The sequence below is a fragment of the Octopus sinensis genome, linkage group LG24, assembly GCF_006345805.1.
Source record: "Octopus sinensis linkage group LG24, ASM634580v1, whole genome shotgun sequence".
In the NCBI taxonomy this organism is placed as follows: Eukaryota; Metazoa; Mollusca; class Cephalopoda; order Octopoda; family Octopodidae; genus Octopus; species Octopus sinensis.
This window is the reverse complement of record NC_043020.1, coordinates 27,508,547-27,536,046: the sequence shown is the minus strand read 5'-3', so window position 1 is coordinate 27,536,046 and position 27,500 is coordinate 27,508,547. Positions and strand designations below refer to the sequence as shown.

Sequence of the window (27,500 nt, the reverse complement as noted above, 5' to 3'; positions counted from 1 at the left end):
AAAAAGAGAGAGATATGCACGCACTGTTTGAACTAATTACATAATAATCTCTCGTTTTTCTCTCTCATTGTCTCTCATTCCATCTCTCTCTCTCTCTCTCTCTTCCATTCTCCTTCCCCCTCTCTCTTTCTCTCTCACTCTCTACTCTTTTCCTTCCTTCCTTCCTCCTCCCTTCCTCTGTCTCATTCCTCTTGACTACGGTGATGACGATGGTGGTGATGGCGGCGGTGACGTCGGAGTAATTGATGTCGGAGTCTGTAATATTATTATTATTATTATTAATGATGATGGTGCGCCCCGCGCGCCGCGCGTTATTCGTTTTTCTCCTCCGCTTTCAAAATCCGCTTGCTTTGCTGCTGCTGCTCTCGGTTTCGGCTGACGAGGGCCAACTAAAAAAACAATAAATAAAAAAAAAAAAAAACATCACACACCAACACCAACACACACACACACGCACGCACGCACACGCACATACACAAAAATACACAAAAATACCACAAAAACCACAAAAAAAAAAAGACCCGATCCTGCCCTGGCTTATAAAAAGGGGGAGCGGTTCGTATCAACAAATATTTTCCAAGATGGCTTCTAACAAAGCGGTAAGTTACTTGTGTTTCCCACCTTGCATGCGCCACATGCCTGATGGTTATTAGCGAAGAGAGGAAAAAAAAAAGCCCTCCATAAGCCTCAGTGCCCGTTTTATAAAGACAGACATTCACAACGTCTCCATTCTCTGCCTGTGACGAGTCTGTCTGTCTCATGTCTCTTTCTCTCTCTGTGATTGTCTTCATGGCAAATCTCAGATTATATATATGTATATATACATATATATATATATGTGTATGTATGGATGGATGAAATGTACATACGCATATATATAATTGCGTATATGTTATATACATATGTATATTAAACACCCACACATGTATACATACACACGATCATAATTGAATAGATGAGTTTTCATATAAATGTATATATATATGTTTTAATAATAATTGTGTCTATGTATGTTTTCATATAATTGTGTATGTATGTATATATATATATATATATAATATACACACGTCTTCATATATATGTATACGTCTATCATCCTCGATGTTGGGTTTTCGTTGTTGTTTTTTTTAATTGTATAATTATTTTATTTACATTTGGTTCAATTTATTTTATTCAATTAAGAAATTTAGCATCGTTAATTGATTTTCTTTTTTTTCTTTCTTTAAATCGATTACCTTAATTATAACATCAGTTTAGACTGATTCCTCACCATTTCGCTGTTCTGTGTTCGAATTTCGCTCTGGGTCGTCTTAACTTCTTACCTTTTATAAACCGCCGCCACAAATTGCTAACCGTGTGTATATGTGTGTGTGTATATATATATATATATATATATATATATATATATATATATATATATACCTACCTATATATATATATGGAAAGTAATGTTTAATCTATTAAATATAGCCCTTTGCATGTCATGTACCGTTCGAAAGGGGTAGACGGGTTTGTAGCCAGGCAATAAATTGCTAATTACTGTCAATAAGGTTTTATAAATGCCTATATCTACACTTAACCCTAGGTTAACTTTGCCAATTAACAGACCTGACCTATGGTGAAATATAATAAATATAATCCAAACCCAACCGTGACTGCCTACACAGAATTAGGGTTACACACGATAACGATGTGCTATATACTATATACACAGCTATTCCTTATCTAAAGACATTAGGGTGTCATTCTAAAGATTTAGCTACTAGTTCTAGCAAATCTTACGACCACAGATTTTGCCCTCATTTATTAGTAGTGTTTCTTGTGTATTTAATGATACTGGTTCATAAATAATGTCCAATGTTGTTTTATTTTCTAAATACATGCTGTTTACCAAGTCTTGTTTACCTGTTATACGTTAATTTCTCAACATTTGTCTAATATCCGTCGTAATTATACCGTCCCAAATTGGATAGGACCCACGAGTGCTTGTTTGTAAGCATGTATGTATGGGGTATATGTGTGTGTGTATATATATATAGTTTTTTTTGTTGCCTACTGTGTATTTTTACTAATGTCATTTTGTCTTTGGTTGAGAAAGAAATATATATTTTAAAAGCATAGAAAATATCTTGATTAACTTCAATTAAAATCCCATTAGACGTTATAGTGTCTGCATTATGATAATTCAAAAAAATCCAACGTGTTTTGAATCTGTAAAATGAAAGAAGGGAGAAATGTGTGTCTATAAATTAGCTTAGTGTATAGTGTGTATATTTTGAATTTTTGTGTAGTGCGTGTAGATAACAGAAAATTCGCTTTCTGTGTTATATATATATATATATATATATATATATATATTTGTATATGAAATAATGGGCTTATTGTATAGCTTGTGTGTGTGTGTTTATAATGAGCTTATTGTTATTGTATGTCTATTACATTTGTCGTCTCTGCTGACATGTTACCACGAATTCCATCCACTTAGTGTGTTTATGTTTGTCCATTCTTAGCCAATAATTAACATAATGGCCAAAACTATGTGTGGATATATACATACAAACACACACACACACATATATATATATATATATATTATATATATATATATATATATATATATATATACTTTATTTTAAGCAGCAGAAAATTCAACAAAATCTGTTACTCTGAGTTTCTCGTTGCCGTTCATCAGACAAAACTGTCTGATGAACGGCAACGAGAAACTCAGAGTAACAGATTTTGTTGAATTTTCTGCTGCTTAAAATAAAGCATATTACTCTACCACTGGTATTTGAGTACTCTTTTTTCCACCTTGTTTCACATTTATGTGTTTACTCCGGTATATATATATATATAGATAGATAGATAGATACATGTGTCTGGCTTTATGTATACATATATTGTGTGTGTGTCGTTTATTGGAGTCAGAATATTTTGCTGGTGAACGAAATGTCAATGAATTTTCTCATCTTGTATCTGATGATGATGATGATGCAACAATTGTGATGGAGATGCTGGTACCTCGTAGTGGTGATGATGTTCGTTTGTCCTCTCCCCCTCATTTATATCGATGATAAATAATTGCTTCAAATTAAATCCCTCTTGACACACATTAGAAAAGTACCTGTAAAAGTACTGAGTTCGACCTATTAACCACTCCATTTCCGCCTAATTTTTGGTGCCTTGTCTTTTATGATAGAAACGATTCTTCTTTATTAATATTATTGTTGTTGTGTAGGCATTTCTTTCGGCTCCTTACGTCCCGAGTTCAAATGCCACCGAGGTCGATTTGGCCTTTCATCCTTTCGCGGTCGAAAAATTAAGTACCATTTAAGAACTGGGGGTCTTCGATGTCATCCACTGACCCCTTCCTACAAAATTTCGGGGTTTTTTGCTGATAGAAAGAATTATTACTATTATTAGGGGGGCGAGGTGGTAGAATATTCAGTGTGTCGAACAAACTGCTTATTGTCTTTCCTCCTGGTTTATTTACGTTGAGTTCCAATACCACTGAGGTTAGTTTTGCCTTTCGTGGTTGATAAAACAAAGTATCAGTCAAGGGATCTTTTCACTTTGACCGGATCCCAGTCAAGTACTGGGGTCGATATAATTGACCCGTTTTCGGCGTAACCTTAACCCTAAACCCCGAAAATAGGTGGTGTGTGCGTATTCTTTACCTTCGCCATAATCGTCTAGCCGCTTCCTCTAAAATGGTAGGCCTTGTGCCGAAGTTTAAAGCCGTTATTATTATTGATACCTTCCCGTCGTCTTTGTCCAACCTCACAGGTATCGTGAACCCCCATATTCTTTAACCTTTATTGTATTCCTGTGAGATTTTGAGACAAATTAAGAAAGTTATTATTACAGAACCGTTAGCACGCCGGACAAAATGATTCGTGGCATTTCTTCCGGTTTTACGTTTCTTTAGATGAAATTCCGTCGAGGTCGACTTTGCATTTCATCGCTTTCGGGGTTGCTAAAATAAATACCAGTCGAGCACTGGGGTCGATGTAAATCGCCAACTCCCTTTCACTAAAAACTGCCGGCCTTGTGCCTACAATAGAAAGGGATTATTAAATCACCACTGAGGTCATCATAATCTTTCATTCCTCCTGGAGTTAGTGAAACAGACCGAACACTTCCTTCCAAAATTGCTCTCCTTCTTAGATTAGCAACCGTTTATTATCTTGGAGTTCGACTTTATCTTTCATCCCTATGGGATTAATAGAGTACTTGGGTAGATGGTACCTAATAAACCACTTCTCAAAACTGCCGGCCATCATCGTAATTATCATCATCATCTAGGTCAACTTTGATTTCATCTCTCCGAGTTTGATGAAATAAAATACCAAGTACATGGTGGAGGTGGTAGATAAATCCATTAACCCTAGAACCCTGCCTCTCCAAACCTCTGTCTTTCTACCTAAATCAGAAACAATTATTTATTAATAATGGTATTGTGCTGAATTTCAAGGTTTATTTTTGTCGACTTCCTGTTCAGCCTCATAACATTGAAAACGTGGATTTATTTATCCTATCGTTGGATGGTGTTACGTAGATCCTGCTCTGTTCCCGACCCGAAGAGAACGGTGACCAGAAGTGTGCTGGCCACAGGCATCCCTTCTTTCTTGCTCCACTACCATGACAGTGTGTGTGTAGATGCATATTATAGATTTCATTATCCACGGAACTCTCTCCACCGCTTGAGATTGTAGGGTTTGATTTGAAGGACATTTAGCTTATTGCTTCTAGTACAGTGAATATATATATATATATATATATATATATATTATATATATATATAAAACCATATTTCTTTGGGAAGTGCGGCTAAGTTTTTGGAGTGGATGTCCTTCCAAGTCGCGTTACCTTATTGTTAAGGAAAGGAAATTTTCATTCATGTAACGGAATTTTCGATTCTGTAAAAAAAAAAAAAAATTTTAAATCCTTTTTTTAAATAAATATATATATATATATTTTGCCCACGTCTTACTTTCGTACCCGTTTCCTTTCCCATGTGGTATGGAATTTTCGAAGGACAGCTATTATTCCTACAACTCCACCCTTCGTATTGTTTCGTAAATATTGTCCTATATTCCGTGTCCTTATTGCCACCGCCGCTGCCAAGCACCACCACCACCACCTCTACTCTTGTGAATGGCCGAGGCAGACGGAACTAAATTCCTTGCGGTATTTAATTGACGCATCTTTTTTTTTTTTTCGTTAAAGTTCAAATCCTGCGCCGAGGTTGAATTAGCCTTTTGCCCCCCACCCAGTCGATTGAATTTGGAAAACTTGGATCTTCCTTCATCGCTAAGAAGTATTATAATAATAATAATAAGAATGATTTCTTTATTAACCCCTAGGTTCACTAACAGATCGGGGATGGTACAGGACGATATAATATACTGAGATTATATGAAGGTGTGTTGAAAAAAAAAGTGAAATAACGGTAACAAAGAAAAACAATAACTCAAGAAAATACCCGATTTTCTTTTTATTTGTCACCAGGTGGGACAATACAAAGGCATATAAAGTGGGGTGGAATGATAGAAAAAATATGTATACAGTACTAGGGAAAAGTAATGGTTTATTTTGACCTCAGATCTTTTCAGTATGAGGGAGTTTATCTTAAAAGCTGTCCTTGAATGGTGAAATAAAATGCTTAGTGTGTAATGTGAGGGTGGACGGTGTAAAATTAGGGTTTTATTAGCCTCTGTAGACATAAACTGCATGGCCTTTAACCAAGCAATAAATATGAGAAACCATTCGTGAGGATATATGGCATCACCGAAGACCCGACCCTGGATTGGCTCATAATCAATGTTTCCAGTAATGGAACAAACAATGCATGTCGCTAGCACTGATCTAATTCACAGGGAACCGAACAAAAACCAAAAGTTAGTTTAATAATTAACTGGAAAATAGCGATGACGACATTGCGAATGAAAAAGAAAAGAAGTATTGTTGTTTTTTTTTTTTAACCCCAGGTCATTTCGGATCGAGTTGCCTTAAGATCAAAAGCAGTCCAGCCTTGACCGTTACCTAAGATTTCATCATCTTATCTTTCCGTTATTTAAGATACTGGTTTGTGTGAGATTTGGCTGCTGTGTCTAGCCGATCCAGCAACCACCACCGAAGCTTCCTCGTTCGTGTCACCCGCCACTTGTCTTTTAATACGTATATTTATTATAAGTGGAATTGAATTTCTAAGAGACTCAGCAGCGTGCGCGCCTCTACGTCTGTTTGTGTATATATATATATATATATATGTAGGTGTATCTACGAGTGTGTAATATGTGCTAGAAAGAATGTGTAAATGTGTGAATGTATATATATGTGAAAGAGAGAAGGGGGGGTGGCTGGTTGTTTCGTAAGCAACTAATTGATGTATATATCTACACATACGTTCCCGCCATTACTGGCATTAAAACCACCGCCACCCTTAGACATTTGTTCACTGAATGTCGCATGTATCCGCTGTCAGTGTGTTTGTTCACACATTCACTTATTGCAATACACTGATACATTCACTTAAGATATACCTATTGGCGCCTGTTACTATAATACGTGTGTATATATATATAATCTGTACATCACCCCCAGTACTTCTAGCATATATATATATATATATAATATGCTTATATTTTTCTGGGGTATATGTTTGTATGGAAGATGAAACCGAGAAGGTTGGAATTGAAGTTGTTGTAATTGATATTATGTATTTTCAAGGGCATCAAAGAAGTGTGTCGTGTATGTAATAAATATATCTATATATATATATTGGCCTTCCTCGCTTAGCCAGCGGGGTGGCGTCATTTGAAGGCTAGAACAATGCGAAGCGCATTGTGATCAGCGATGTGTAGCAACATCTGATAGCCTGGTCGGTCACGGTGATATATATATGTGTATGTATATATATATATGTGTATGTGTGTATGTATATATGTGTGTATGTATATATGTGTGTATGTATATGTGTATGTATATATGTGTGTATGTATATATATATGTGTATGTGTGTATGTATATATATATGTGTATGTGTGTATGTATATATGTGTGTATGTATATAATGTGTGTGTGTTATACTTTTTGGGTATTGTGATTTTCGAAGCATTCGTAGAGCGATAAATTAATAACATGTAAATATTGAGTTCGAATTTCGTTATCCAAAATCGATTTTTAAACCCAATATTTATTTATTTATTGCTTTGTGCGTGATTCGAGAATTACGATATAAAAAAAAAAAAAATTAAAATTATTTCGCGTTCTCTCGAAAGTCTATACAATTGTTCTGGTGTATATATGAATTAGTTTTATACTTTCTACCAAGGTTACGTGTGTATAATTTATAAATTATACACAAAGTATAAAACTAATTAACCAAGGATACGCAAGTACTGAAAAGGTAAACAATGAACTGTGTGTGTGTGTCTGTGTGCGCGCACACGCACTCATAGAAACGTACACGCGCGCGTACACGTGTCTTTTTATTTACAAACGGGAAAAAAGCGATACTTAATTAGCATAGCTTGCAGTTTATTCATTAATTTAAATTTGAAGCTTCCTTCTGTTTTTCCTCACCCAGTTTCTCTTTTTATTTATTTTTTTTTGGTTCCAAGTCATTATCAAAGCTGTTCAGCCACTCATGACCACCCTCACTTGATCTGGGAGTATCCTTTGCTCTTTTCTGAGGCAGTAGAGTATAGCCTACTGTTTCTAGCAGGTCAAATAAACCACGTTGCGGTCTTGGCTCGTCTCGTTTTTCAATCACAACATAGTGTAGTTGTAAAAACAATGTTTCGATTATTACTGATGTAAAAATAAAGTCTCTACGTGGTCATTCGATTAGCTAAAAATAGCAGCTAAATCTCATTGAAATCTTTTTTTTTTTTAAGGAAAAGCGTTTGTGTCATATTGGTTCATTACACTTTTTTTTTTCTGACCGGGTCAAACCTTTTAGTTTGACCATTTAACAAAGGTTAGAACACCGGACAAAATGTCTACGGCATTTCTTACGGCTTTACGGTCTGAGTTCAAATTCCGCCGTGACCGACTTTGCTTTTCATCCTTTCAGGGTCGATAAAATAAATGTACAAGTCGAGCATTGGAGTCAGTGTTAATAGACTGGTTCCCTCTTGCAAATTTTGTAGAAAGTATTTACAAAAACAGAAGACGGGGTTGTCACGATTGGAATGTCGTGTGTCTTCTCAATTAGGGTTGACTTTTGCTAATCAACTAAAATAGATTAAATGAATATTGTAAAATAAAATAGCTGAGCATTGCAGAACAATTTGATGAGAATAGTCTCCCCTTCGTAGCGGGAACTACGAACTAATTACTATAACACAAGACACCTTGTCTGTGAGATTCTCCTAATTAAAGCAGAGAATGTGTGTGTGTATACATATATGCAATAGTTAGGGTGTTGCACTCACGATTGCGAGGTAGTGGTTTCAATTCCTAGACCGGGTGGGTGGTACGTTGTGTTCTTAAGCAAAACAGCATCCATCTGTAGAAACTCTGCCAGATCAGATTGGAGTCTGGTGTGGCCTCCTGGGTTGCCAGTCCCCCCCCATCAAACCTATGCCAGCATGAAAAACAGGCGTTAAATGATGATTTCATGTGTTGTAGAAGTGTATTAACGATTTCTTTCACTTAAATTTTACAAAATCTTCTATGGATCCCGGTAGAAAAAATCACAGCTCTAGAAGGAAAACTCTGATGTAATACCTGTGACTTCATTTGTTCCAATGATGTAGACTAGTTCTTTTTTTGGTGAGCGCATATATTGTTTAGGGAGTGGATTGGCCCTGTGCAAGGCCATTCCTTCAGGCATAGGCAACACCCAATTTTTTTAGCATCTCTTTTGTATACTATGACTGGCTGTAGCCAAAAACAGCAAAGCACCCAATGAAAATCTCCATGATGGAATGAAGGCTCATGTCAACGTGGGTAGTAAGCGCTCTGAACACCTGCTGCATGAGGCGCCCATCATTACCACGTCTCTGCAAAAGATTGTGGATTCTGAGGAGGACCAAAAATCCACATCTGTTCTCTTTCTGTTCAAGAGAACAAACAAGCAATGCTATTATTTGAGATTGAATTGCAGCCATCATGTGTCCTTGTGCGTATGTAACTACGTATTTCAAATGTGTTTATTGTATATGTGAGTGTACACATCCTTGTGTATGTGTTTGCACAGAGTGTGTGTATATGTTTCTTTACTACCCACAAGGGGCCAAACATAGAGGGGACAAACAAGGACAGACAAACGGATTGTCAATTACATCGACCCCAGTGCGTAACTGGTACTTAATTTATCGACCCCGAAAGGATGAAAGGCAAAGTCGACCTCAGCAGAATTTGAACTCAGAACGTAACGGCAGACGAAATACGGCTACGCATTTTGTCCGGTGTGCTAACGGTTCTGGGGTCCTTTTGGATGCTATTGTGAACGAGTAACCCAATACAACCTGTTAATGAAGGCAGGTTTATAGCAGCTTCAGTGCTTCCCCCAACCTCCTGTGAGGAGGAGGAGGGTAGCTGGAAACCCTGCAGGACAAACACCAAGGCCTTCGAACAGCTTCGTGGAACTTGGCATCTTGTCAACCTCTGCCTGGCAGTGGAATGTGGGACAAAGAAATACTTGGCTTCTGCAGTTCAGAAGCAGGCTTCCCACACAAATGATTTCCTGTTTTGTCCTATTTTGTGGCACCTTGAGCAGGTGTCTTCTGCTGCGGTAATTACTCTCTCTTATACTCTTTTCCTTGTTTCAGTCATTTGACTGCGACCATGCTGGAGCACCGCCTCTAATCGAGCAAATCGACCCCGGGACTTATTCTTTGTAAGCCCAGTACTTATTCTATCGGTCTCTTTTTGCCGAAACACTAAGTAACGGGGACATAAACACACCAGCATCTGTTGTCAAGCAATGCTAGGGGGACAAACACAGACACACAAACACATACACATACATACATATATATATATATCATCATCATTGTTTAACGTCCGCTTTCCATGCTAGCATGGGTTGGACGGTTCAACTGGGGTCTGGGGAGCCCGAAGGCTGCACCAGGCCAGTCAGATCTGGCAGTGTTTCTACAGCTGGATGCCCTTCCTAACGCCAACCACTCCGAGAGTGTAGTGGGTGATTTTATGTGCCACCGACACAGGCGAATGGCCACGGTCGGATGGTGTTTGTTACGTGTCCACAGCACGGAGGCCAGTCGGTGCAGTACTGGCTACGGCCACATTCGGATGGTTTTCTTATGTGCCACCGGCACTGGTACAAAGATACAAGTTTCATTGATGTTCATCTATTTTGATATATATATATATATATATATATATATACACACACACACACACATATATACGATGGGCTTCTTTCAGTTTCCGTCTACCAAATCCACTCACAAGGCTTTGGTCGGCCCAAGGCTATAGCAGAAGACACTTGCCCAAGGTGCCACGCAGTAGGACTGAACCTGGAACCATGTGGTTGGTAAACAAGCTACTTACCACACAGCCACTCATGATATGGATCCATTGTGGGGGTCGAGTGTTTTTATTTTCCTTTACTAGTTTCAGTTTGAGCTGTGGCCATGCTGGGGCACTGCCATTTGTTTGGTGAAATAATTGGAAAATTATAACCCATTTATCCCTTTAGCAATAGAGGTTGCTCTCAAATGTAAATCTTATCTGTATTACTCTTTACTCTTTTACTTGTTTCAGTCATTTGACTGTGGCCATGCTGGAGCACTGCCTGTAGTCGAGCAAATCGACCCCGGGACTTATTCTATCGGTCGCTTTTGCCGAACTGCTTAGTGACGGGGACGTAAACACACCAGCATCGGTTGTCAAGCAATGCTAGGGGGACAAACACAGACACACAAACACACACACATGCTCATATATATATATATATATATATATATACATATATACGACGGGCTTCTTTCAGTTTCCGTCTACCAAATCCACTCACAAGGCTTCGGTCGGCCCGAGGCTATAGCAGAAGACACTTGCCCAAGATGCCACGCAGTGGGACTGAACCCGGAACCTTGTGGTTGGTTAGCAAGCTACTTACCACACAGCCACTCCTGCTTTGAATTAACCATGCATTATCTTATAGCTTCAAGATGTTGATGTGATTGTTGCGTTCTTAGAATGGCATTGTAGGATAGGTTTGAGAGGCCTGATCTAGCCAGTTTGAACATAAAACAGAATATTTGGGACAGACATGGCTGGCTTAAATGCTAAAGGGTAAAGTATAATTTTAGTCGTGTCAGAAACATAAGTGAAGGCGTATGGCCTAATAGTTAGGTCTTTGTAGTCCTGGTTGTAATATCAAGGAACAGGAACGGCTCTGTGGTAAGAAGCTTGCTTTCCAACTACATGGTTCTGAGTTCAGTCCCACTGCATGGCACCTTGGGCAGATGTCTTCTTTAGCCTTGGGATGACCAAAACCTAATGAGAGGGAAACTGAAAGAAGCCCATCATGTGTGTGCGTGTCTGTTTTTGTCTGTTTGTCCCCATGACCGCCACTTGACAACCAATGTTGGTTTGTTTGCATCCTCATAACTTAAGTTTGGAAATAAAATAACTTATAGCATAAGTACCAGGCTTACAAAAAAAAAGACTGGGAGGGTCAAGCTATTTGATTGAAGATTCTGGACAGTGCCCCAGCATGGCCGTAGTCTAATGACTGAAACAAGTAAAAGAATAAAGAATAATCAGGGTTTCCATTTTGTGTGTGTTTAATTTTGCAAGACTACTTCATGTTACTCCAGTCCACTCTAAGTGCATTGTGACCAGTGTTGTATAACAACATCCAATGGTCTGATTAATGCTATGATCTATATATATATAGGAGTGGCTGTGTGGTAAGTAGCTTGTTTACCAACCACATGGTTCCAGGTTCAGTCCCACTGCGTGGCACCTTGGGCAAGTGTCTTCTACTATAGCATCGGGCCAACCAAAGCCTTGTGAGTGGATTTGGTAGACGGAAACTGAAAGAAGCCCGTCGTATATATGTATATAATATATATATATATGCATGTGTGTGTGTCTGTGTTTGTCCCCCTAGCATTGCTTGACAACCGATGCTGGTGTGTTTATTTCCCCGTTACTTAGCGTTTCGGCAAAAAGAGACCGATAGAATAAGTACTGGGGTCGACTTGTTCAATTAAAGGCGGTGCTCCAGCATGGCCACAGTCAAATGACTGAACAAGTAAAAGAGTAAAGAGTATATATACATATATATATGGAACAAAACTGCCGGTATCGGTTGTTAGTTGTCGGAGCTCTGCACCCTTCAAAACTTCCATGCTTTCTGAGATTTGCCAACACTACACCTGATTTCCTCCCCTCCATACACACACAAGCATGTATCTGACTCATACATTGTTCGCTTTCCAGACATTTGTACATTGCTGCATACACTTTATACGCACTTTCTGACAAGTTGTGGTGCACCTGAGCACTGTATACAATAATTTCATTATTATTATATACACACACACACATAGTGTGGCAGAAGTAATTCCCTTTTTGCATTTAATAACTTTTATAGTATAATATAAATGTTTAAGCAATTTTTTATTGAACACATTGATTGCATTTCTTAAATGAATAATAAACTAATGAAAAGAAAAAAATCACAATGTTTTGGAAATTGTTTCATCAAAATACCCTGATTCAACTGAAAAGGGTGTTACTCCTGCCGTGCCCTGTATGTGTGTAATTGATTGGGTACTTCCCTTGAAAATGTGGTCCTTGTGCCAAAAGTCTGAAATTAATGTTTTATAGTGGTGTAAGGTGGTGGTAAGCTGGCTGAATTGTTAACACACTGGGTAAAATGCTTTGTCGCTCTTTGTCAGTCTTTACGTTTTGAGTTCAATTTCTGCTGAGGCTGACTTTGTCTTTCATCCTTTCGGGGTTTATAAAATAAGTACATTTACTGCTGCAGTGGGGGGGGGGGGCAATAAAATAAGTACCAGTTGAGTACTGGGGTCAATATAATCAGCAGATCTTTTCGGTTTGACCGGCAGTTTTTTTTAAATAATTTCCACGTAACTAAACAATTTTAAACTTTGTATACTGGTAGAATGTTTTTATAAAACATCTTTTTCTATTGGCTTTATTGAGAAAATTCTATAGTTTGTAAGATATTTGTTGTTTTTTTTTCTTCAATTTCTGCAATTTCAACCAATCAATGACGTCCATTGAGGTGAAAACATTCTGTGCCGTATGAATAAGTCCCTCGTTTAAGAAACAGATTGGGTTTATTTACATTTGTGAAGAAAAAAAGATACCCTTCCCCCACCCCTAACCATAAAACAGATTGAAATGCAATAGATCGATACTAGGGTCAATATTATGGGTGACAATTTCATATGACACCACTAGAAAAAACTGCCATTCAAGCAGAAAAGATCCTAATCAGTTTATCCCTTCCCCCAAAATTGCAGGCCTTGTGGCAAAATTTGAAACCTGTCTCTTATAGTGGGGTATGTTGCTGTTGTTTAGTCCAGATCAGCCTTGAGTGAGTAGACCTTTGATCAAAGGCATTCCATCTATGGCCATCTTGTCTTTTTCCTCGGGTACAATACTCCCAGGACCACATTATTGAATGTGATCTTTCCTTTTCAAGATAGTTGGGTGTGTGACTTAAGAGAGATTTAGCTATTACTTCTAGCAGACCTGTGTGTGTGTGTTCTGTTTTCATCAACTGTTTCTACAGCATGTCTGTAAGTCTTCCGATTTCTAACAACTGAAGAATCGACTCTTTTACCATTATGTCTCTCTGAATTCCTTCTTTCAGGCTGATGATGACGATGACGGAGGAGGCGGAAGCGAAGAAGAAGGAAGCAGGAATGGGAACGCTGCTCCTACCAATGGCACCAGCGAGGACAAAGATGAAGAAAATGGAGTCCGTATTACCAGGCAGTCGCTCTCCAGAACCAGTTCCAGTGACGGTGCCAAGGACAAGAATGTGCCCGTGAAGAAAAAGAAACTAAGCACCAGTTCTTCTGAGAGTGGTTATTCTGTGGCTACCAGTCGATCTCGAAGACTGCCGTGTCGTCCTGGTATTGTCTGGAGAATTGGTGAAAGGTTGGAAGCCATGGATTTTATCCATAAATGGTAAGAATCTTCTACATTTGCAAATGTACACATACATACACACACACACTTACACACACACATACATACACACATACATACATACACACATACATGCACACTCACATACATGCACACATACACACACATACACACACATACACATACACACACATACACACACACACATACACACACAATCATAGAGAAGCATGTTTAAATATGTATGTGTGTGTATGTATGTATATACACATACATTCACACACATACATGTATGCGTACATAATTCTATAAGTATTTGTACACACATATTTATAGTATGTTGTCAACTTAATGTGACAGTCCCATGAAAGGGAGGAATGCTACTGTTATTTAGTCCGATGAATGTATTTCACTTGAAATATATACGCTTTCAAAGGCGGATGGGCATCAACAGCTAGCAGGCTATGCTACTCCAGACTGATGATGAGCAATGACTCTGAAACTAGTCTCTGGATGCTGGCTTTGCTGGGTGGAGGTGCTTGTCTCCACTTTGAAAACATAAGGACAGAGGAAATGTGTTAAGTCCAACAGGAAACGGTGTTTCCTAGGGCTAAATAACAGTAGCATTCTTCCCTTTCATGGGACTGTCACATTAAGTTGACAACATGCTATCACTTTATCGTGCTGCTACTGCATAAATCTCTCTCAGAGATTTAAAAATATATTATTTCTAACATATTTTTATATATGTGGATGCGTGTGTATATATCTGTGTGACTGTATAGAGAATATGAGGGGTGTGGTTCACTGTTGATCTAAGTGAATAGGTAAGCTGTGTAAGTGCTATAATTGGTCATCCGTTAGGTTCCAAGATCACAGCTGGGGCTGGAGCTAGGGATCCGTAGTAGGCTTCCGAACCAGCAGGTATATTATTAGAGGAAAATGAACAACAAAACCAAGGCAGGACGAGTAACTCAGATCATTAATTAGAATATTTAATTAGAATAAGGTTGAATCAAAAAATGAAGAAGTAATTAATGTCTTACAGCTGTTTCTGGGATATCCCAGGTGATGGGTCAACACCCCACTACAATGGGTATTCCGTCATCAGAGATAAGGTATGTGTGTGTAGGAAAGTTCCAGACAGAATTCAGTGTCTAAAAGAATAAAACAGTTGATAGAAGACTAAAGATTGGAGAATAAAGTTCACAGCTTATCTCGTTCCGGCTGGTATGGAAGTTAGTCTGGCATCTTTTCGGTTTGAACGGCAGTTTTTTCTAGCGGTGTCATATGAAATTGTCACCCATAATTATGACCCTAGTATCGATCTATTGCATTTCAATCTGTTTTAGGGTTAGGGGTGGGGAAAGGGTATCTTTTTTTCTTTGCAAATGTAAATAAACCCAATCTGTTTCTTAAACGAGGGACATATTCATACGGCACAGAATGTTTTTTTTACCTCAATAGACGTCAGTGATTGGTTGAAATTGCAGAAATTGAAGAAAAAACAACAACAAATATCTTACAAACTATAGAATTTTCTCAAGAAAGCCAAGAGAAAAAGATGTTATATAAACACATTTTACCAGTATACGAAGTTTAAAATTTTTTAGTTACCTAGAAATTATGTTAAACACTGCCGTTCAAACGGAAAAGATCCGTTAGTCTGTACTTCTGTTAAGGTATACGTATGAATATATTGTCATTAACATTTTTATCTCTGTTTCTCCATGCTCTTATGGGTTGGATGGATTTAAGGCATATATACTGTGTCTGCACACTACATCACATGCACTCTCACTCACATAATTATAGCAGATGCCCCGTCTCTATTATATATACACACACCATACATACATACATGCTCTCCATCATATGCACGTACACACCACGTGTACACACTTGCCATCATATGCACACGCATGCACACAATCCATCATATACACACTCCCTCGTGCATGGACGTGCTCTTAAATGCTCGCATAGACACTCCATGCCTGCGTGCACTCCCCTGCATGTGTACACACTCCCTCATGCTCATGGTCAATTGTGCACACAGGTACACTCCGTGCACACACTCCATCATGCACGCGCACTCTGCACGGACATACTCCATTATGCATGCATGCGCACTCCATTATACACACCCACAGTCATACACAGACACACCATCACACACACTCCGTTATACACACCCAGTCATGCACACACACCCACCCACACTCTTTCTCACTCAAACACGTATTACATATGCATCTTCTGTGTCATGCACGCACACTCCCTTTCTCTCCCCCTCTCTCTCCCCTTGCTCTCTATCTTCCCTCCTTTCTCTCTCTCCATCTCTTTCTCTGGCTGACTCCATTCATCCAGTATTTAGTATCCATTAGCTAAACAGATTCCAATATATTGATTATTAATAAGCATTCAACAGGTGAAAACGAAGTCTTTTATCAGGTGTGCAATGATGATCTTTGATGCTGGTTCTTTTGTCTTCCGTTTTGTGTGTTTTACTTTATCCAGCGCCGTTCACTTGTGTTCACCAGACTTCCACTGTAAAATCTCTGCATCGTTTGGTGCAGCAACTCTGATGACTGTTGTCTTACAAGTATCACGTAGCCCTAGGTCAAGTAGACCTGTAATAAGCAAATCAATCGAACAACTTCATAGCAGTCAGCTGTCCTCGAACCAAACTGGAGCTATTGTCTTGGAACTGTATAAGAAATAGCAGCCAAATATTCCACAAGTCATGTGATGGCCATTGTTAAAAATGAAGGAACACATTAGGAGGTGCTGGTGTGGCTGTGTGGTTTAAGAAGCCTGCTTCCCAACCGTGTGGTCTTAGGTTCAGTTCTGCCTTTATAACACTTTAGGGTTTATTAACCCCTTTAGCTTTTAAATTGTTCTGTCAGATGTAAAGGGTAAAGACCCCTTTCAGTTATGAATGACCATGGGATTGCACTTAGAAAGTTAATCTCCAAGGCACAAGTCCAGGAAAAGCTGCTTGTGGAAGACCAGCTCTGGCTCTTTAGTACAAATGTCTTGTTTTCATAAGTTTTGAATTAAAATCTTCCACCAAACCTTAGTCACAATTAATGTTCCTAACACTAGCTTAATGATAACTAAGTTATTTTACTAAACTCTTTGTTATATTTAAAGTAATTGAAAGAAACACAGAACATTTCAACAGAAATATGGTAACAAAAGGGTTAAAATATATAATAGAGAAACAATTCTTAACCCTTTTGTTACCAACCTGGCTGAAACCACCTCTGGCCCTGTAGTACAAATATCTTGTTTTCATAAGTTTTGAATTAAAATCTTCCCCCAAACCTTAATCACAATTTATGTTCCTAACACTAGCTTAATGATAACTAAGTTATTTTACTAAACTCTTTGTTATATTTAAAGTAATTGAAAGAAACACAGAGCATCTCAACCGAAATATGGTAACAAAAGGGTTAAAATATATAATAGAGAAACAATTCTTAACCCTTTTGTTACCAACCTGGCTGAAACCACCTCTGGCCCTGTAGTACAAATATCTTGTTTTCATAAGTTTTGAATTAAAATCTTCCACCAAATCTTAGTCACATTTTACGTTCCTAACACTAGCTTAATGATAACTTAAGTTGTTTTACTAAATTCTTTGTTATATTTAAAGTAATTGAAAGAAACACAGAATATCTCAAAATAAAATATGGTAACAAAAGGGTTAATATGTAAAATTGGTGTATTCAGTTATGTTACACTGCTATATTTAGCAGCTTTTTAAGCAATGTTGTTCTATCATGATTAACAGGTTGGATGGGGGCTGACGAAGGAGCAAAATTCTTAAAATATCGCAAATACAACCATTTTGCATCTTCGATCCAATTGTTGTTTACTTCAGGCATCTCAGATATGGAACGTAAATTCCAGTGATCTCCTTAATGGCAGTGTGTATGTGTGTGTGTAGGAAACCAGTCATAAAATGTGCTGGAGGAGGTTCACATGCACAGGACCTGCCCAAGGGCAGTCTACCACCAGACTGGATTCCGTATTTACTCGTGCAAAATTCCATGCGTCATTTGACTGTGGCCATGCTGGAGCACTGCCTTTTGTCGAACGAATCAACCCAAGAACTTATTCTTCGTAAGCCTAGGACTTATTCTATCGGTCTCTTTTGTCGAACCACTAAGTTATGGAGATGTAAACACACCAGCATCAGTTGTCAACTGATGGTGGGGACACACACAAACATGTACATATACATACATACACACACTCACTCACACACACACACATACATGCAAACACATGGCGGGCTTCTTTCAGTTTCCATCTCCCAAATCCACTCACAAGGCTTTGGTTGGCCTGAGGCTATAGTAGCAGACACTTGCCTAAGGTGCCATGCTGTGGGACTGAACCATGACCCATGTAGTTGGGAAGCAAGCTACTTACCTGTGCCTTTTGTACTGTTCATTTTTTCTTTTTTTTTTTCCTTAATTGATATTGTCTGTTTTTGTCCCCATTCCACAGGTACCCTGCCAAAATTGTGAACATCCAAGAAGAGAAATTCTCCGTCTTGATCCACTTTGAAGGTTGGAATCACCGTTATGACGAATGGGTGGACATGAAGTGCGAACGCTTGCGACCGGCAAGCAGACGGTCGGAGCGGAAAGAAAAACGGAGGCAGATGACCGTAAGCTCTCCCCTTCCTTCTTTCTCTCATCTTTTCCCACTACCCTCCCTTCTCTTTCTCCTCCCTTCTCTCCCCCTCTTCCCCCATCTCCCTTCTCTCCCCTCCTCTCACTTTTCATCACTATGTGGTAAAAAGGACCTGTTACTTTTTATCATGACCCCTATTAAGGTGCCAATTGATTTATCCCAACCCGAATTTTGTACCAGTCGAATACTGGGGTTGACTGACCCCCACTCCGCTTCCCCAAAATTTCAGGCCTTGTGCCTATATTCTGCTGAGGCTGACTTTGCCTTTCATCCTTTTGGGGTTGATAAAATACATACCAGTTGACTGCTGGGGGTCAATATAATCACCTTACACCCTCTCCCTGAAAAACCACTGGCATCATGCCAAAACTAGAAAGAATCATTTTTCGGAAGCAAGATGGCGGAAACGGCACATTGGGCAAAACGCTTGACAGCATTTCTTCTGGCTTTTACAATCTGAGTTCAAATCCTACCAAGGTTGACTCAGGCACTGTGGTCACTATAATCATTTTACTCTTTCCCGTTAAAATTGCTGGCCTTGTACCAAAACATGAAACCATTATTATTTGTACACATCCTTTTTTTTTTTCTTTTTTAATTACTTGTATTAATTATCAAGAAAGAAACCACTTTTTTAATTTATTTATTTATGTTTTAAACTTTTCAGTCGTATAAAGTTGGTGAACATGTATTGGCCAAGTGGTCAGATTGTAAAATGTACCCAGCCAAAGTTTTGGCAGTCAAGTTACCTGGTAAGCTGTTTTTGTTTTATCAATATCATTTAATGCCTGCCTTGCCTTCCTTGCTTGCATAGGTGTGTGTGTGTGTATGACCGATGCCAACCCTGCCTCGAATGGCTTCTGTACCGGTGGCACATAAAAAGCACCATCCGAACGTGACCGATGCCAGCACCGCCTTGACTGGCTTCTGTGCCGGTAGCACATAAAAAAGCACCAACTAATTGTGACCGATGCCAGACCCCTCTGGCACCTGTGCAGGTGGCACGTAAAAAGCACCCACTACACTCGCGGAGTGGTTGGCGTTAGGAAGGGCATCCAGCTGTAGAAACACTGCCAGATCAGACTGGAGCCTGGGGCAGACCCCGGTCAAACCGTCCAACCCGTGCTAGCGCGGAAAACGGACGTTAAACGATGATGATGATGATGATGATGATATATATATATATATATATGCAAATATAATTAAGGATAAATTTTTTAACAAATCCTATCAGTGGCTAGTATATAAAAAAATAAACCTATTTAGGTCTATGGGGGACAAATCTGAAAGGGAAATTTGAACTTAAATTGAAAGATGTATAAACATAAGGCGCAGGAGTGGCTGTGTGGTAAGTAGCTTGCTTACCAACCACATGGTTCTGGGTTCATTCCCACTGCGTGGCACCTTGGGCAAGTGTCTTCTACTATAACCTGGGCCGACCAAAGCCTTGTGAGTGGATTTGGTAGACGGAAACTGAAAGAAGCCCGTCGTGTATGTGTATATATATATATACATATGTATGTGTGGGTATATGTTTGTGTGTTTGTGTTTGTCCCCCCAACATCGCTTGACAACCAATGTTGGTGTGTTTACGTCCCCATAATTTAGTGGTTCGGCAATAGAGACAGATAGAATAAGTACTAGGCTTGCAAAGAATAAGTCCTGGGGTCGATTTGCTCGACTAAAGGCGGTGCTCCAGCATGGCCGCAGTCAAATGACTGAAACAAGTAAAAGAGTATAATCAACATGATCATCATCGTTTTCGCATCTTCTTTCCACGTCCATTGTGGTTGGAAGGGAACCATCAGAGTCCAGTTCAGTTCTCATTCAGAGTTACTTACCCTTGTACGTGGGTCAAGAGACCATACCTCACTTGTGTTAAGAATAAATACTAAAAATATTAAAAGTATTTAGTATGGGTCAAAGGGGACAAACTGGTTGAATCTTGACCATGTCAGGCCAAAGGCTTAGTGGTATTTCATCCATCTTTACATTCTGAGTTCAAATTCTGCCAAGGTCAACTTTGCCTTTTTGTCTTTTCAGTGTTGATAAAAATAAGTACCAGTTGATCACTGGGAGAGCGGGGTTTCAAATCTCTTTGCATCCGGTCCACCCTTTAAAAATGGTTAAGGTGTTAGAAAGGGAATCTAGCTATAGAAACTGTCATAAATGGGATGCTTTGAACTGTGACCCTCTGCCTTATCTAGGAAAACAACAACTCTTAATTAGAACTGACCTATATTATTACAGGTGCAATCCCAAGCTCATTCATGACTGAAGGGGTATTTTACCCTTTACTGTGCAAAGTGCTAGGAAACTAGTCTGGTAACTCTGGGAATTCAGAGTTCCTTATTTCTTTACTGCCCATAAGGGGCTACACGCAGAGGGGACAAACAAGGACGGACAAATGGATTAAGTTGATTATATCGACCCCAGTGCGTAACTGGTACTTATTTAATTGACCTGAAAGGATGAAAAGCAAAGTCGACCATGGCTGAATTTGTACTCAGAATGTAGCAGCTGACGAAATACCACTAAGCATTTCGCCCGGTGTGCTAATGTTTCTGCCAGTTTTCCACCTTAATTCAGGAATTCAGAGTTCCTGCTACTAATTAGTTCTGATTGCAAAGAAGTTCCAGACAGTTAGCACCTGGAAAGTTAGAGTTGTACCTGTAAATAACTTTTTAGTTGGTTACAAGTTATGCTGTAATGATATAGGTAGGCATCTGTCAGTCTCAAAAGACCATGGCTCTGAGCCTGGAGAATTTTTGTCAGCCGTTGGTGGTGGTGGTGCAGGCCCATAATTTAATAATTCCCTCTCTCTCTCTTTTGGAGAGGCACTGAGCACCCACACGCACACATACACACACGGAAGTAAGTTCCGCCTACCGAATTCAATCACAAAGCCTCGGTCGGCTCAGGGCTATAGCAGAAGACACCTGGCCAAAGTGCCACGCAGTGGGACTGAACCCGAAACCATGTAGCTAGGAAGCAAGCTCCCTAACCACACAACCATGCCCGCAATATATTTGAAAGTGTATACCGAATGTTTTAATGTATACTTTTTAAAACCTGATTTCTTTATATGTTTTTTTTTCTTTTTCAGTTGGTTACGAGGTTCTTTTTTACGACGGCTTCAAAAAACTGGTCCAGCCTTCCAATGTTCAAACGTTACCCCCAGATGTCAAGGTTGGTAGTTATATCTGTTTTTCTCTCTTCGGGTGCAGGCATGGCTGTGTGGTTAAAGTGTTCACTTCCCAACCACTTGGGTTCGGGTTCAGTTCCACCACTTGGCAGCATTTTGTGCAAGTGTCTTGCTTTGACTAAATCCCCAGCTTCACCAAAGCCTTGGGAATAGATTTGGTGAATAGAAACTGAAAGATGCTTGCTTCCAAACTTTGGAGGTTTGGGTTCAGTTCCACTGCATGGTACCTTGAGCAAATTGGTTCCTGCTATAGCCCTTGGATTGACTAAAACCTTGTCAGTGGGTCTGTTATTTCTTTACTGCCTACAAGGGGCTACACACAGAGTGGACAAACGGATTAAGTGTGTAACTGGTACTTATTTAATCGACCCCGAAAGGATGGAAGGCAAAGTCAACCTCGGCGGAATTTGAACTCAGATTGTAGTGGCAGACGAAATACCGCTAAGTATTTAAAATTAATTGAAAGAAACAGAGAGCATCTCAACAGAAATATGGTAACAAAAGGGTTAAAATATATAATAGAGAAACGATTCTTAACCCTTTTGATACCAACCTGGCTGAAACTGCCTCTGGCTCTGTAGTACAAATGTCTTGTTTTCATAGGTTTTGTATTAAAATCTTCCACCAAACCTTTGTCACAATTTATGTTCCTAACACTAGCTGAATAATAACTAAGTTATTTTACTAAATTCTTTGTCATATTTAATGTAATTGAAACAAACACAGAGCATCCATCTAACACCCGTGGACATATTTACAAAGTCAGAAAACAGCACAGCTCCCATGACTTTCGGAAACATTTTTTCACGCTAAGAGTTGCTGAAGCATGGAACAAACTGCCGGCATCAGTTGTTAATTGTCGGAGCACTGCATCCTTCAAAATTTCCATGCTTTCTGAGATTCGCCAACACTACACCTGATTTTCTCCCCCTCCATACACACACAAGCATCTATCTGACTCGTACATTATTCGCTTTCCAGACATTTGTACATTACTGCATATACTCTATACGCACTTTCTGACAAGTTGTGGTGCACCTGAGCACTGTGTACAATAATTTCATTATTATTATTATTATTTTAAATACAGTAACGAAAGGGTTAAACATGTCACAGAGACCCCCTGGTGTGTAGACATGTGCTGATGTCACATAATTCAGTCCTTCCACTTAACTGGAGGTCTGCGATAATTGATGCTTGTAGGCACAGAACATGATGGGAAAGAGAGAATCTGTGGCTTAATGCCCTTCCTGTTTGCCAGTCTTTGCTTGTTGACCCCATTAAAAGACAATGACCCATTTTTTGTACAGATTGAAAATTGAACCTTATTGATACCAATCTGCCTAAGTTCACCTTGGTTTTTGTGATATTAACTTCCTATTTTAAAGTGATTTAAATTAAAACTTTCCATCAAAATTTCTTAATTAATATTAAAAAAAAAACCTGATTAATGTTGGAAAAATTATTTTACTAAATTCATCAATTTTCAAAATTAACAGAAGCAAAGGAATTGTAATTCAACAGAAATATGGTGACAAAGATTAATATATCTATATATATATATATATATATAAATATATAAAGCATGTCAGCAGTCCAACCCATGCCAGCATGGAAAACCTGTTAAATGATGATAAATATTATAAAAACTTTGGGGTTTCTGTTTTATATTTCATATTTATTTCTTATTTCTTTACTGCCCACAAGGGGCTACGCACAGAGGGGACAAACAAGGACAGACAAATGGATTAAGTCGATTACATCGACCCCAGTGCTTAACTGGTACTTAATTTATCGACCCCGAAAGGATGAAAGGCAAAGCCGACTTCGGTGGAATTTGAACTCAGAACGCAGCACCAGATGAAATACTGCTAAGCATTTCGCCCGGCGTGCTAACGTTTTTGCCAGCTCACTGCCTCGTTTTATATATATATTTATGGTGTTCTCCAAGTATAGCATTAATATTAGCATATATCGGGAGAAATATAATTAAATAGCCGTTAGGAGCTAAGAAAAGGTAGAAATTTATACAGGTGTATGCATGGGTGTACGGTAAGAAGCTTGTTTCCCAATCTCATGGTTCCTAGTTCAGCTCTCGAAGGAGCTGTTCTTCACTCCTGCTCCAGAGCGTCGGCTGCGGGGTCACTCCGCAAAGCTCTATCCGCGACGATTTCATCTCAATCAAAGGAGAGGGGCCTTCTCCGTCCGAGTTGCGGATCCGTGGAATAAGCTGCCGGACGAGATGGTGAAGATGCCGACGACTGCTCAGTTCAAAGTCTCCCTTGACCACAAGTGGCCTGAACTCTTTACATGAACACCACCCTATACATAACTCCATGTCCCCCTACATGACCTTGCTTTTTGCTTTTTGAGCCAAAAAATTAACTAAGTTCCACTATGTCACACATTGGGCAAGTGACTTCTTGGGCCAGCCGAATCATTGTGAGTGGATTGGGTAGATGAAAACTGAAAGAAACCCCATGTGTATTTGTGTGTGTGTGTGTATATATATATATATATATATATATAAATATAAATATAGAGTTGTGGTACAACAAGGCACCAATGTTTACTGGAAATAGCAGTCGATAAATTTATGATGCTATAGTAAAGCTTCACTGTGTGTGTGTGTATGTGTTTGCCCACCACCACCTGACAACCGGTGTTGGTGTGTTTATGTTCCTGCAACTCTGGTTCGCCAGACGAGATAGTATGAGTACTTGGCTTAAAACAATAAGTCCTGGGGTCAATTTGTGCAACTAAAACTTTTCAAGGTAATGCCCCAGCTTGGCCATAGGCAAATGACTGAAACAAGTAAAAGAATAAAAGAATTATAAAGTTAATTGTTAAGGGCTGTTGCCCTTCAGGTAAGATTTTAGACAGGTGAGGTGTTATCCCTCGTAATTTTGATGACTATTGTTCAGGCATGTACAAGGTAGGCTTACAAGGTAACTTTGTGAGATTTGTTGTTGTACAGGTAAGAATATTTCTCATTTTTTGCATTTGAAGTTTTTAAAGTTTTATTTATTCCGAATTGATTTGATGTGGAGGAAGGGATCCTGGATCTTTTCGGTTTGAACGGCAGTTTTTAACATAATTTCTAGGTAACTAAAAAAATTTTAAACTTCGTATACCGGTAGAATGTGTTTATAAAACATCTTTTTCTCTAGGCTTTATTGAAAAAATTCTATAGTTTGTAAGATATTTGTTGTTGTTTTTCTCCAATTTCTGCAATTTCAACCAATCACTGACATCTATTGAGGTAAAAAAAACATTGTGCCGTATGAATATGTCCCTCGTTTAAGAACCAGATTGGGTTTATTTACATTTCTGAAGAAAGAAAGATACCCTTCCCCCACCCCTAACTCTAACCCTAAAACAGATTGAAATGCAATAGATCAATTCTAGGGTCATAATTATGGGTAACAATTTCATATGACACAGCTAGAAAAAACTGCCGTTCAAACCGAAAAGATCCAGGATTCCCCTTCATAGGCCCTTTGGGACTGGTAAGTCTGATGCTGGTTATGTTTCACCCAAATTGTTAAGTCAACAGCTATAAGGAAAACATGGGCAGGGAAATAATCCCAAAGGGAGCTGATGTTCTGGGAAAGAAAAAAACAAAAGTGGGAGTAGTGGTAGGTGCAGGGCTTGTACTGGTGGTAATATTATGAGTGATACGAGGGGGGAAAAGATAAAACCAAAAAAAAAAATAAGGGTCGAACCACAGCAGTCAATTCACTCAACTAACATTCTTCAAGGTGGTGCTCCAGCATGGCCGCAGTCTAATGACTGAAGCAATTAAAAGAATAAAAGATAAATGGATCCACTATATTTTTAACCCTTTAGCATTCAAACCAAACATATTTGGCTCAAATATTCTACCAGTTTTATGTTGAGACCGGCCAGGTCTGGCCCTCACACCTACCTACCCGATAATTTCATTCTAAAATCAACGACACCTTTGAAATCATGAAGCTGTGAAATGGTTAATGATTAATTAAAAAATAAATGTGAACAAATAAGCATTGGATTTGGTACAGTAATCTGAATACTGAAGGATTAACGAATTAACTCTTTAGCATTTGGATTATTCTGTGAAATGGATTGATTTTTTATTCACATTTTGAATTAATCCTGCATTATCTTGTAGCTTTGAGGTCTTGATGAGATCATCATCGTCGTTTAATGTCTGCTTTCCTTGCTGGCATGGGTTGGACAGTTTGACTGAGGACTGGCGAGCAAGAAGGCTTCACCAGGCTCCAATCTGATCTGACGGTGTTTCTACAGCTGGATGCCATTCCTAATGGGTGCTTTTTACGTGCCACAGGCATGAGGGCCAATCAGGCGGTACTGGCATCGGCCATGCTTGGATGATGCTTTTTATGTGCCACCAGCATGGGAGCCAGTCAGGTAACTGTTAATATTTTTAGAATGATATTGTAGGATTGGTGTGAGAAGCCAGATCTGGCCAGCTGGAATCAAAATGGATTGAACATTTTGGCCAGATATTGCTGGTTTAAATGCTAAAGAGTCAATAAAGATGCTGATGAATTTGTTTGTCCAGGAATGTTGAAACACTCAGAATTTTTAGCCAAATCATCCGAAAGATGGTTCTGGTCAAGCTTCATGTTTTTCCGTACATCATCCTGTGATGCACCCAGGTACTTTCCTGGTGGATGGGTCAGTTTATGCTTTCAGCTCTTTCAACCCCAGACACCCTTATCTAGTGTTCCCAGTACTTTTTCTTTTTTGTTTTTAAACCTGGTACTTTATCATTCTCTTTTGCTGAACTGCTAAGTTATGGGGGACATAAACAAAGCAACATTTTGTCAAGTGGTGAAGTGGGAGAGAAACACACACACATGGATGTGGTTAAAAAGTTGTCTAAATTACACAAAAATGAAAATAACACTGACCTCTCATTTTAACATAAATTTACCAAAATTACAGAGAAATTTCTTGAAATACTAAAGAGGAAAATTTATTCAATAAAATTGCCCTTGGCTTCAGCCATGGTCTCCAGATGACTTCGGAATCTCTTGCAACTCTTCTGGACGGTCTCCTTGTTTAAGTTGGTGAATGCTGCCATAATCCTTGCCTTCAGTTCATCATTGGTGTTACAAGGAGTTTTGCTGGTTTCTCACTTTGCTCATCTGCGACCCCACACATAATAACCAAGGGGGTTATTATGTATGGAGAAAGTCAGGTGGCTATATGTTAGGGGTGATGTGGTGGCAGAAATTGTCTGACAGCTATGACTGGGTTCTCCTGATTGTGTGGCATGGAGCAGAGTCTTGTTGCCAGACACTGGGTCTTTCAGCAGCCATCCTCTTCACCCAGGGCAGCACTACCTCCTCCAGGCATTTGATGTAGGCCTCCGTGTTGGGTCTGAGGCAGTATGGGAACATTAATGGAGGCATAACGTCACCATCACTAGTGATCACTCCAAACACCCTGATGTTGACTGGATGTT

At 39.1% G+C, this 27,500-nt stretch overlaps 1 protein-coding gene across 5 annotated transcripts in view; it reads left to right on the top strand.

The window, feature by feature from the left end:
- Positions 1-27,500, top strand: part of LOC115223952 (PHD finger protein 20) — a 60,019-nt gene that overhangs the window by 686 nt on the left and 31,833 nt on the right. For 4 of the 5 annotated variants that reach the window (XM_036512898.1, XM_029794699.2, XM_029794700.2 and 1 more), the window contains exons 1-5: positions 446-599; positions 13,832-14,151; positions 18,631-18,793; positions 19,487-19,571; positions 21,926-22,008. In XM_036512898.1, the coding sequence (XP_036368791.1) occupies positions 582-599; positions 13,832-14,151; positions 18,631-18,793; positions 19,487-19,571; positions 21,926-22,008 (669 nt within the window). In that variant the 5' untranslated portion in view covers positions 446-581. Of the gene's footprint in view, positions 1-445; positions 600-13,831; positions 14,152-18,630; positions 18,794-19,486; positions 19,572-21,925; positions 22,009-27,500 lie in introns of those variants that run through there. The other variant, XM_036512897.1, reaches the window with a different exon arrangement.